The 12,684-nt window shown below is 33.5% G+C and overlaps 1 protein-coding gene across 1 annotated transcript; it reads left to right on the plus strand.

Annotated features, from left to right (window-relative positions):
* Positions 1-456: 456 nt before the first annotated feature.
* On the plus strand, positions 457-6,732 carry LOC122594040. The gene is made up of 9 exons (XM_043766522.1): positions 457-584; positions 879-3,529; positions 4,483-4,569; positions 4,868-5,020; positions 5,134-5,297; positions 5,381-5,528; positions 5,722-5,844; positions 5,926-6,013; positions 6,333-6,732. The coding sequence occupies exons 2-9, from the start codon at positions 1,118-1,120 to the stop codon at positions 6,521-6,523; spliced, it is 3,366 nt and encodes a 1,121-aa protein (XP_043622457.1). The 5' UTR covers positions 457-584; positions 879-1,117; the 3' UTR covers positions 6,524-6,732.
* Positions 6,733-12,684: the final 5,952 nt, after the last annotated feature.

The following is a 12,684-nucleotide window of genomic DNA, read 5'->3' on the forward strand; positions in this document are numbered from 1 at the left end:
TTTTAAATTTTATTAATTGTAAATAAATAAATAGATTAATAACATAAGCAATATTTAGTTACAAAAATATAAATGTTATAATAATTAGTGAATAAGTCGTTAAAATAATAGTAATATCTTATGTTAATATATTATACTATTACTATATATAATTATAACTATTATTATTATTAGTTATTTTTATAACATAAAACTAATTTAAAATTCTAATAAAATACAGTAATACAATGGTGATTTAAAAAAGGAACATATAAACACAATTATCGGAATTAAAAAAAAGTGGAATAATTTTTGAAGGACACACACAGTCCCTATCTGACTATCTGTCACCAAAAAGCGAGTTTTTATCAACTTTTTCAAAGATTTATTATTATTTATTAAGATCCAATTAGCCTTTATTAGTATCAAATTTCCATTACAATTCAAATATCACGAAATATATGTACTACGCATATATTCGCTCCAAATTTTTTTATATATCTATCTATCTAATACGAGTAATATAATAATTCACATCAATATCAATTTCATCTTTCGGAAGTAAATCATAAACCTGAAAAAAAGCTAGCCATTGCAATTATCAGGTAATAATCATTTACTTTCCATAATTAAGCTCAATTATGCTCCGATTTTTGTTTTAATTACTTCATTATATGTTTATTAGCGTAGTTAGTTATTATAAATTGCATGTTTTTACGTTTAATTGTTACGGTTATTATATGTTAAAGTTATCTAGTGATCAGTACTATTAGAGTATTATTTAGTGTTTAATTTATCGATATTAATGTAATATTGGTGGAATTAGGGTTTGTGAGCTTGTTTTAGCTGTTTAGATTTAATTATTTTTTTCTTATATATATTTTTGTTTGTTTGTACAGCGTGCCAGTAGATTCAGTGGATTTTCATAATTATTAGGTTCGGTGTTCGGTTTCGTTATCGTTAGTGTGCGGTCTGTTGAGTTTAGGTTTGGTTATGTGTGTTTGTGGTTGTGAATATTTTGCGTAAAGTGCGGTTTTAGGTGGTGGTTTAGTGATCGAAAGGGAGGATATATGTATTGTTAGGTGAATGCGTGTTAGTAGTGAAAAATTAGGGTGATCCTTAGGATATAGATACTGCCATGACCACGGAGGTTTCTTCCTCTTCTGGTCAATGGCACAAGCAGGAATCATGTTCGGTTTTGAAAGATGGGGTTGTTGTTGAGAAAAGTTTGATGAATAATGTGTCTGTAAGGACTGGTGAAGAGTTTTCGATGGAGTTTCTGCAGTGTGTTAGTGCAAGAAGTAACGGGTATCATAACGATAATGGTAAAGTCGTCAGTAATGGAATGTTATGTAATGGGACTAATGGCAACCATCATCTTGGTTATGAGGAGTTAGGTGCTATGCTTGGGTTGCAGAGGGTGGATTATGTGTGTGGTTCTAATATGATGAAGTGTATGTCTGCAAATGGATCGTTTTCTAGGCAGAGTGGTCCGTTAGTTGATGTTTTTGTCCCTGATTTGGCTCATAGAACTTCAGGATCAGGAGTTACAGAAGATTCTCAAAGGGGAAAGTTTAAGTTTATATGCAGTTCGGGTGGTAAAATCTTGCCTCGACCATGTGATGGAAAATTGAGATATGTGGGAGGGCAAACACGTCTTGTTTCGATACAGAAAAGTTTTTCATGGCTAGAGCTTGTGAAGCGAACTAATGAATATTGCAATGAGTCTTACATACTCAAGTACCAGCTTCCAGGAGAGGATTTTGATTCTCTTATATCTGTATCGTCTGATGAAGACCTTCACAATATGATAGAGGAGTATAATGGGTTAGGTATTATTGACGGTTCACAGCGACTCAGAATATATTTAATTCCTCTAATTGAATCTGAAACCACGTGTGCCATTGAAGCCAATGCTGATCAGCTGCAGATTCCAGATTATCAGTACATTGTTGCGGTCAATGGAATAGTCGATCACAATCTAACTAAAAACAACGATTCACGGTGTTTGACAAATGAAACGAACCTGTTGATACCGAGTATAGATGAAAATCCGAGCTTTCCTCAAAAGCAGTCTCCCTCTTTTGATTCTTTGCATGACGATTTTGGCCTCAACAGTTCCAATGGCACTCCAAAATACTCTGAACTTCTAAGTTCAACCATGTCTCCTGATAATATTTCTCTTGATTCCCTTGATCCGGTACCACAAATGAATATGATGAATGGTCACACAAAAGGGTATATTGATCCAACATATGGTGGTATTGAGATACCATCACTAAATGGCCGGGCGTATCATTCTTTGAATCTTACACCACAACCTGCTGATCCAGTGGATATATATTTGGGGTCTGATGCTAATGGGTTTCATCCTGGGATGCCACATGCATTTTCTGATCCACAGCTCCAAGAACGTGGCCGAAGCTCTTGTTTTGATTCTCATAATGGGAACACTTTACCACCTACCTTGAACGTTGCACCTCCACCAGCCTATGCACAGGTGGAATCCTCCGTTGTCTTGCAAGAGAAGTCTGCTGAAAAACATGAGAATGTCCATTCACAAGTTGTTATTGAGATACCAAGTGTGAAACAGCCTGCTTCTTACCATCAGACAGATCCTTTGAAGCGAGTACATGATCATGCAAATGGTGTAGATGAGAAGCTTAGAGTAGCAGAGGACGATCAAAGGATAAATGTTGGATTGCAAAACAGCTCAAGGGAAAACATACCGACTTTTTATCAAGTACAGAGCTTTTCTGACAATGACTCATCTGTAATTGCTAATGGTGACATCAATAAAGTATCAAAGGGCAATCATGATCAGAAGTGTGTTCTGCATAACCCACAAGTCTCAGACTACATCGTCTCTGAATCAGTCGCAACCAGTCTAAAGCCTGGTCCAGATGCAGTGATGCAGCAATATGTGAACAATCATTTAGAGAATCATCCAGCTGAGCCTGCTCTCAACAGCCAAAAAGTTGCTGAAAATCTGCAATATGTAATGACTGGGATAGAAAATGATGAACAAGGAAACATTAAGCCATGGGTTCATCATCCCGAAAAAACTTCTGCTGATTTACTTTCTGGCATCTATGATAACATATCATGTGACTCTGCTGTTGGGCTACCAAATTTGCATCTGAATGGAATAAATGACCAGAAGTCTATGTTAGTTAGCTCCAGCGAGTTGCAACTATCAGCAGGTCTTGATTTTGCAGGGGTAGAATCACCACTATGTTTTGGTCCTTCAACGCAGAATCCAATAACAGGTGCTGGTATTAGGAGAGAAGTTTCACTGATGGATGATGACTTCTTCAATTACACAGAACAAGAAATCAGTAGAATGGGGCTCGAAGAAAACTACAACAAGACTCAGAAGGGTGTCTCATCTGTAAAGGACAACTTGAAAAAGCAACTGGAATTGCCTGACCTATTGGGAGATGCAATTGATGTTCCAAGTTCTTCAAATATGTTAGATGCATTTGGCACTGAAGCTCCTCTTTCGATTGAAACAGAAGTTGGGAGTACTTGCTCAGATTCAAATGAAGAGGTATGTGGTTTACTTTGAGATATTAAGATCTGGTTTTTGAAGCCCTTTAATGTGCGGGTAAAGATTATTGTAAAATGAACAATCAATTAACTTTTTAGTAAATTACAACGAGACAAAAACTTTCTTGGTTCTAAATATTTGGCAAAGACTTGGACCTCTTATATATGTAGAAATTGTCTCCGATGAGATTTTAAAGGACGACCATTAGGTTGTTGAATCACCCAATACTGATAGGCTGAATACCAACCTTTATTTTGAGTCCACTTTTGCTACGCTTAGGAACTGCTTCTTGTAGAGGGATTTTAAGTTTCACCTAATTATATTATGTTCTAATTAAAGGTTGGTGTTGACCGAGACATATACTTTTTAAGCTCGAGGCAGCATGTGCAGCAGGGTACAATATGACATGATTCCTCTAATATACTATTGGTCATAAATCTTGTTAGATCCTTCACTGACATTGGCAGTAAATCCTAATCAGGGCAGCTGATGAAGTGAAATTAAGCCAGCATACTAAGAAAAGAAAAAAAGGTACAGGAGGGCACCGTGTCCCTGGAACCGCATTAGATCCCCATCATGACCTCCCCATAAGGTTTTTGATGCCGGTTACCTTAACTTTATACCCACATGATTTGGGGATCCTTACGGATCAAACCCGCATCACTCAACTTCACATCTGGGCTCTGCGTTGGTAACGGGTACCACACCATCCATTGATGGATTGGTTTAAGCCAACATACTAGGTCCACATGTAATCTCTCTTTTCGGTATATAGCTTAGTGCATGGACATATAAATGTCAACTAAACCTAATCAAGAAACTGTTAAAGAGCATCAAATAATTTTAGTTACAATAAGTATTCTCTTTCTCCGAAAGTTAACAGAACGTTACACTTCAGCACATAAATTTCAAAGTTGAACAAAGCAATTAACAGTTGGCAGTATCTTTTGCAGGATGTTGCTTCCAATAATGGAAGTAAGGATGTCACGTTCAGTAACACTTTAATAGTTGAAATGGAAGCTGATATGTATGGCCTCCAGGTACCTTACTGTCTTCTACACAAGTAAATTACCAACTTGTCCAGCCTTTTCCCCATTCTGGCCAATATATACACGTACATGGGAATAGTGGGTCATATTTCTGCTTAGTTATATATCCTTTCCAAACCTTTAATGTCTGCATTAGCAACAAGTTTTAATTTGAGCATACACCTGCAAATCTTTATATTATGTTTCGTGGCTCCATTATGTCGGTGGTAAAACTACAGTATTGTCGTTTGCTTTTTGCTGGTTGGGTTTACAAGTTATTCTCAACAATTTGTATGAACCAAATTTACAGATAATAAAAAATGCTGAGCTTGAAGAGCTAAGAGAGTTGGGTTGTGGTACCTATGGAACTGTTTATCATGGCAGATGGCGTGGATCAGATGTTGCTATCAAAAGAATCAAGAAAAGCTGCTTTGCTGGGAGAGCATCCGAGGAAGAACGGCTGGTTCTTCATCCTATCCTTCGCTTTTATGACTTCTTGCCCTCTGATAGTCACTTTTTTCACATAACTTCCTTTCTAGCCTATTAGGAGCACTAATTGGCTTCCATCTGTGCCAGACCAATGACTTTTGGAGCGAAGCACGCATCCTTTCTAATCTTCATCATCCAAATGTGGTTGCATTTTATGGAGTCGTACCAGATGGAGATGGAGGGACTTTAGCTACTGTCACTGAATTTATGACTAATGGATCACTTAGAAATGTCCTAATAAAAAAGGATAGGTGAATTTGACTCTACCTTTATTCTGATGATATCGTATTCTCCTTTGTGCCTTAAGTTAGGTTAATTCTTATGTGATGTGCAGGTTACTTGATCGACGTAGAAAGCTCATATTAGTCACGGATGCAGCTTTCGGAATGGAATACCTACATTCCAAAAATATTGTTCATTTTGATCTAAAATGTGACAACTTGTTGGTAAATATGCGTGATCCACAACGTCCTGTTTGCAAGGTAAATAAAACTAGCAAGTCAAGTTATCGGTACATATTTACAGTACTAATCTAAATGTTTTAACAAAATGATTAAGGTGTTGTTCGTTTTGATTATACTTTGGGCGACTTTCCCCGTTTGAAAAGTCAATAACCCAAAACGACCATCCACAATTACATTTCCTTAGCACCATGATGGATAGCAAGTCTTGCAGGTTGGTGACTTTGGACTGTCAAAGATCAAAAGAAATACTCTAGTCACAGGTGGCGTCAAAGGAACTTTACCTTGGATGGCACCAGAATTGTTAAATGGTAGTACCGTTCGAGTTTCTGAAAAGGTTAGAATGGTCTATCAGCATATGTCATGCAACCTTGTGACTGTTTCTGCTAGTTAATCACTCAATCATGGATGCCAACAGGTTGATGTGTTCTCTTTTGGTATTACCATGTGGGAGATCCTAACTGGTGAAGAACCGTATGCAAATATGCATTGTGGGGCAATCATAGGTAAGCTGTTTTCTCTACTCAACAGATTATTAATATCCATGAACTCTTGCTGAATCTTTTTAGCCCATGGTTTCAGTAGAGTTTTATTAAAGAGTTTTTATCTATTATCGATGCATTTGGAAGACGTTTAACCCATTTGTCCTGTTTTCTTTAACTTTATTTTTTTCTTTCATCCAGTTGAATAATGCATATCAAATCTCACATATTTGATTTATGTAAAAACAAGGATAATTGATAAGTAATCTTACCTTTGAAACTTTCAAGAAAGGACCTCTTGCAATTTTCATATACTTATTATATTTTACCACAACGATCACAGGAGGGATTGTGAATGATACTCTTCGGCCTAGTATACCAGAGCAGTGTGATCCTGAATGGAGGGAACTGATGGAGCAGTGCTGGTCCACGGACCCTGGCATTCGACCTTCATTTTCTGAAATCTCAAGTAGACTACGGACCATGTCCAAGACCCTCCAAGCAAATGGAGTAAAAAAAGGCTCACATGCCTAGTTCTCTACTCATCTTGTGTTTTTCGTGTTATGCCACATCATCTATATTGATATTTCATCAGGGGTAATTTTTGTTTCTGCATGCAAATGGTCATTTGTTCATTCTTTTTCAACTGAAAACGGCTTCATGTTAATAGTATCAAAGCGAATAGATAGCATTGCTTACACAAGTATCAGTTTGGTATATATATGATCGGCTTTTTCATTATCCCCTTTATTGCTTAAATGTCATTATACAGAGTCTTCTCATGTGTTACAAGCTGTACAAATATTTCAGATTTGTCAATTTGGTTGCTATGGAATGTAGCCATTCTTTTTGTGTACTGTTACCTTTCATGCTTGCATATATGCATGATCAATTATTCGCATGACCTTGCATATGTTCTTAGCTGTGAATGGGAAGTGCAGGTTAATGGTGATATGCAAGACGCAAAACACGTTAGATCTTTGTCGCCTAAATCGTATAGTGTGTTTTAGAGATACTTGCAAAGAAATTTAAGTTGACATCTGTATAACCGATTGTAGATACTGCTAAGGTTTGCTAGCAATTACTGAAGTTGGGAAACCAAAACTGAGCTATAAACAAATATACTAGCCTGACATGTAACCAAAACTGAATATGGAACTGTATATACAATATACGAGCCATAAGTGTAATGCATCAAACTCACATTGGCAAGCTTTGGTTCTAATCATAGCAAAAGGCGGTTTTGGTCCGAATCAAATTAGAATATACTTACTTTAATTCAACGTATTGGTTATTAGACTTAACCACCAAAGCAAATCAAGTTCAAAAGTTTAATTCAAATCAATTAGTCCTCTCGTATTGGTTATTTCTCTATCTTTTTTATGTTTGTCCTCTCGTTGTAATAAGATTAAGTTATTGTGGTCATTAACTCATCATGGCGCATTAGTCCTAAACACCTGATGTAATTTTTTTTAACTTCGGTGTCTTGCTGAAATTTCTGTTAATATATTTGATATTGATGTTCAAAAAAAGTTAATAAATCAAGTTCAAAGTTTAAGTCTAATCCATAATCGTTCAACTAAGACTATGTCCGTACCTTTTTGTTCTTAGGTTCTATGCACTCATGATTGAAAGGCACGTTTCATAGAACCGAGACATGTCATTAGAACATTGGAATTTAGATCAACAACGGAGCTATGTGGTGGCCAAAGGTGGCTGTGACAACTCACAATGTTCTTAAAACTCTTATTTCTAGTACTATTTTTTATGAATTTATTTAGTTTAAAGGTAATTGTCAATCCAACAAAATACACACTCAAAATCTCATACACTCAATTTTATCATTGTTAATATCGTGAACACTATTTGGCAACTCTAGAGAGAAAATCTTGGATCATGCATATGTGTCTAATTTCCATTAATAAAGAATTGGAAATATAGTAATTTCATGGTGTCACATATGTTTGCAAATTACTAAGTATATAGTTTTAAAGATGGGGTTGACATTTAAATCTACTTTTGATTACCAAAGTCCTTGGTTTTTTAGTTTTTTTTTATAATTACTTTCCCACTTAATGAAGTCTTTTGACCCTTGTCAAAAGTCTTATTTGGTGGAATATAATTTGGCAAAGTTTTATGGGTAGTGAAAATGAACCCAAATTCTTTGAAGGTTATGATGGGTTTGAACCCAACTTAATCTCACTTAACCATCCCTTTTGAACACTTGTTAAACAAAGTTAGTGCTCATTATTGATTATTTTTGAGAATTCAAACAACAATAATGTACCTTAGCCTGATGGTTAGCAGCAATCATCAGAGCATTGATCGTTTTATAATGATACAGGTATTCTATCTTTCATTTCGAGTGTTAATTTTGTTACGAGTCGTATCAATTTTTTATGAGGAGGAATCTAATCAAACTCGTATAGATGAATGCATTATTTTACTTTACTTTAAATCAGTTTCGAAGGTCAGTTGAATCGGCTACTTGAACCAATCTGACTAGTCAATGTGTATCATCATAAAAATATTGCTATTGAAATTGTACGTTCAACCAAGTGAACAATAATAATATTTAATTAAGTTTAAGAAGATCGATGAAATATGATTAAAATCTCAAGATTATCTCTAGAGAAGGTTTTGCTGTTAATAAAAAGAATTAAAATAGTTAAAAGAAAAAATCATACGGTCGTCATATCAATTCGGACTATGATGAAAAGCAAATCATACAATCGTCAGTCCTCCAATTAACATCAATGTAAGTTTTGGATTAAATCTCTTTGTACATATATGGATTGGAAACACCAACTACTTATACTTGATCTTAAGCATTGTTGTTCTACTAGATTTGATGCCTAAATCATGAACATTAGAATAATTAAAACTTTTTGGATTACCTCATAGCAAAATACGTGATACTAATGCATATTATATGATTGAATTAGTGCTTTTTGAAAATAATTTACCAAATTCAAGCAGAACATTTCATCATTGAAATTTTTACCATGTTCAAAACGTGGAACTCCCTTACAAGTTCTTATTATTATTATAATAGATTAAGTAACAGTATCAACAGTATCCAATTATAAATTACTTTATGTAAATATAAATAAATAAAAAAGTGTTTTTATAAATAAATTAAAGTTGACTAAAATGATTTTGAGACTTATGTAAATTTGGTAAACCAATGTGTTGAAGTTATGAAGTAGTACTAAATCCCATAGTTGAGTAAAAGTTAGTGGTTTGCCAACATGTTTGAATTGAAGTGCAATTTGTGAGCATGACTATGATCCTGCAATCAATCATAATAAGCAAAACCTACCCCAGACTTCCTTAATCTTAAATTTATTTATTTCTAGACTGACTAATACCACCAACTTTCTAAATTATATAGTCGATTTTGATAGCTCGTGTGGAATTTTTTGTTCTATATAGCTGAACTTATTAGAAGAAAAAAAGATAACTATATACGAGTAGTTATTATACTTTTATACTATGTGAATATATCTCTGCTCATCTTTTCTAGCAGAAAATTGTACTACTACTACTACTTCTAGAAAGAACTCAACAAAATGTGGTGTTTTAAAAATGACAACATAATTATATCATGCTATATTTTTGGTTTCTCACATCACGATCTTACTTTAAAAATACTACACTTTGTAAAAGTCTTTTTCAGTATGCATCCTCAACTAAAAAAACTAGAGTAAATTACATTTTTCGTCCCTAAAGTTAACATGTTTTTTACTTTTGATTCCTGAAGTGAAAAAAAATAAATTTTGACCTTAAAGTTGGCAAAACCTTGCAATCAAGGTCCTTACTCTCAACAGCGTTTATTTTTTGCCGTTAACGTACGCATGTGCTAAACATGTGAGGGCACTAATGTCATTTCACGTTACACCCGAGGGACGAAAAGTGAAAAACGTGCTAACTTGAGGGCCGAAAAATGAAAATTATACAAATGAATTTATTATTCCATTATTTCTTTTCCGATCATCTTCTCCGATCATTTATTCCGGTTGAATTTTCCGACTAGACATTTATTTTCCGATGGATTTTTCCGACCATCACAATAGGTCCGACCAATAACATTTTCGTCCACCTACTGACCATCTCCATTTCTAGCTAGCCATTGACCGCCGATAACTTTTTCCTCCATTCTTGTTCCGTTTCTCACCATTGATTAAAGATGTGCTTTTTTGTTTATTTTGATTCAAGATCTTTGTATGTTTATGACATTTTATAGATCTGATTTTGCACTCACCGAATATAAATGAAGTATATACTGAAAAAGCTTCGGTTTTTATATGTTGGTTTTTTCTATTCTGGCTATGGGGTTGCAGCGGCGGGTTTGGTGAGATAGGGTTGCTGCAGTGGCGGTTGGAGAAGCTACGGATATGTCTAGTCGGAAAATCCATTGGAGAAGATGATCATAAAAGAAAGAATGAAAGAATAAATTTATTTGTATGATATCATTTTTCGTTCCTTAAGTTGGCACGTTTTTCACATTTTGTCCCTCGGGTGTAACGTGAAATGACTTTAGTGCCCTCACGTGTTTAGCACGTGCGTACATTAACGGCCAAAAATAAATGCCGTAGAGAGGAAGGACCTCGATTGCAAATTTTTGCCAACTTTAAGGTCAAAATTGATATTTTTTCACTTCAGAGATCAAAAGTAAAAAAACGTGTCAACTGAGACGAAAAATGTAATTTACTCAAAAAAAACTATCGTATGTAAAGCATTTAGTCTAAATAAAGTGACAAAATAAAATAACGAGATTGACAAATAACGAATTCATATGCGAAGGCTTTTTCGTTCCTTCATTTTTTACTTTTCATGAGGTCGTCCCCTCAATTTAGTTTTGCTTTGAAAGTGTGTTTAATTGGACTGTACCATGGGACCTTTTAAAGTCATTTATACAACTCTAACTCCCCACACAATGATTGAAAGAAAGAAATAGTGAGCGTGTTTATATCAAATTGAGAAAAATATTACCCATTCATGGCTTTTTTGGGAATGAACAAAAACATCACGGAAGGAAAGCGGATAACAGGATCTCTTTTAATAAAAACTTTTATTTGATTTTTTAAAATATTTTTAGTAGTTAAAGCCCTGATATCATCTAGTTATCGTTTATTTTAAATGTAATTCTAGACTTTTTGTTGTGTGTCCTCTCGTGTTTTGCTAAAAAATAAAGAAAAATAATGTTATTATATCTTAATGTCTAGAAAAGAGTACATAAATACATTATAATCTTTTTAATAAAACATTTCTATGAATTATGATAAAGTCATTGTACGTATCTGGTTAACCATCAATATATCAATACATGTGAAAGTGAAACTATACAAGAATGAAATCTTCTAAAAGACTAAAAGCATTGTCAATGAACAATCTTAGCAAATTTTCCATTAGTTTATGCGTCTTGTTTGTAGTTTTAATAAATAGTTACTCGATAAATCGTATCTACATAGTATAATATTCTTTAAACCTACGTAGATACACAAACACTATATGATAACGAATTGTAAATGTATATTTAAAAACCACTAATAAATTAGCATTATTGAAATGTCAATTAATAGATAACGAATTTTAAATATATATTATTAAAAACTAATCTATATTTATACTATACGATCTAATAAAATAAACCACCTCTTTTTTTTCTTAAACTTTATACCTTTAAAAAACTAAAAATACCCTTATACTTTATTCACTAAATTAAATATTTCAATCTAATATATCTATAATACCCTTAATGAAATAATTTACATCAATTACATTTGCATTCACCACTATCGTTGCCCAATCATCGTTTCTACTATCGCCTCCATCACCGCATTGCGCGAGTACAAGTCTAGTTAACATTAATATAGATAAAGAATTTTTAATTAGTCAAGTAAACAAAATCTTCCAGTATAAGTTTTTAATAATGCTAATTAGTTTTTAATATTATACTAATTAGCTTTTACAGTAATAATCTTATTAATATTCTTCAAACCTATGTAAACACGAAATTACATATTAAGTTCAAATACATTAAAATTGCCTGAAAATCAGTATTGAAGAGTACACAAATGGCAAGTATCGATCGAAAATAGTAATAGCGAAGTACCCCGGCCTTGATCGCCGTCGGGATGGGTGTATGTGATTGAGTGAGAATGGGGTCCAGTAGTCTCTTTATTTTATAGAGATTTTGAGCTTCCACGTTAGTTAACTTATATAGTTTTTATTTATATCAATATATCATCTATCTATATCTATAATAATATAATATAACTAAAAGAGATGGTTGATGGTACACTTGACACCCCTAATCTCTTTCCTTTAGCCTAATACTCCCTCCTTATTAATTCTTTATTTTTTTTAATATTTATTTAATAAAAAATGACCGGTCATTAATAAAAAAATCTTTGTTATTATTATTATATATATACCACTTTAAAAAAACATTTAAATATTCTCAACCCTAAGAAAAAACTTACGGCAAAAAAAAACTACGATCGACGACTCACTAAAAAAAAGGTTTTTATTTATTTATATATTTTGTTCATATTTAACCTGAAGAAAATCAAAACGTTTGAAATGGTCTTTGTTAATGAATTGGTATGTATTTTTCAAATTATATACTCTACACTTTTTGTTTCTCTTTTTATTAAACTAAAGTTGGAAAAAAAAAGAAACTGGAATCA

The sequence above is a fragment of the Erigeron canadensis genome, chromosome 3 (genome assembly GCF_010389155.1).
Source record: "Erigeron canadensis isolate Cc75 chromosome 3, C_canadensis_v1, whole genome shotgun sequence".
NCBI lineage: Eukaryota > Viridiplantae > Streptophyta > Magnoliopsida > Asterales > Asteraceae > Erigeron > Erigeron canadensis.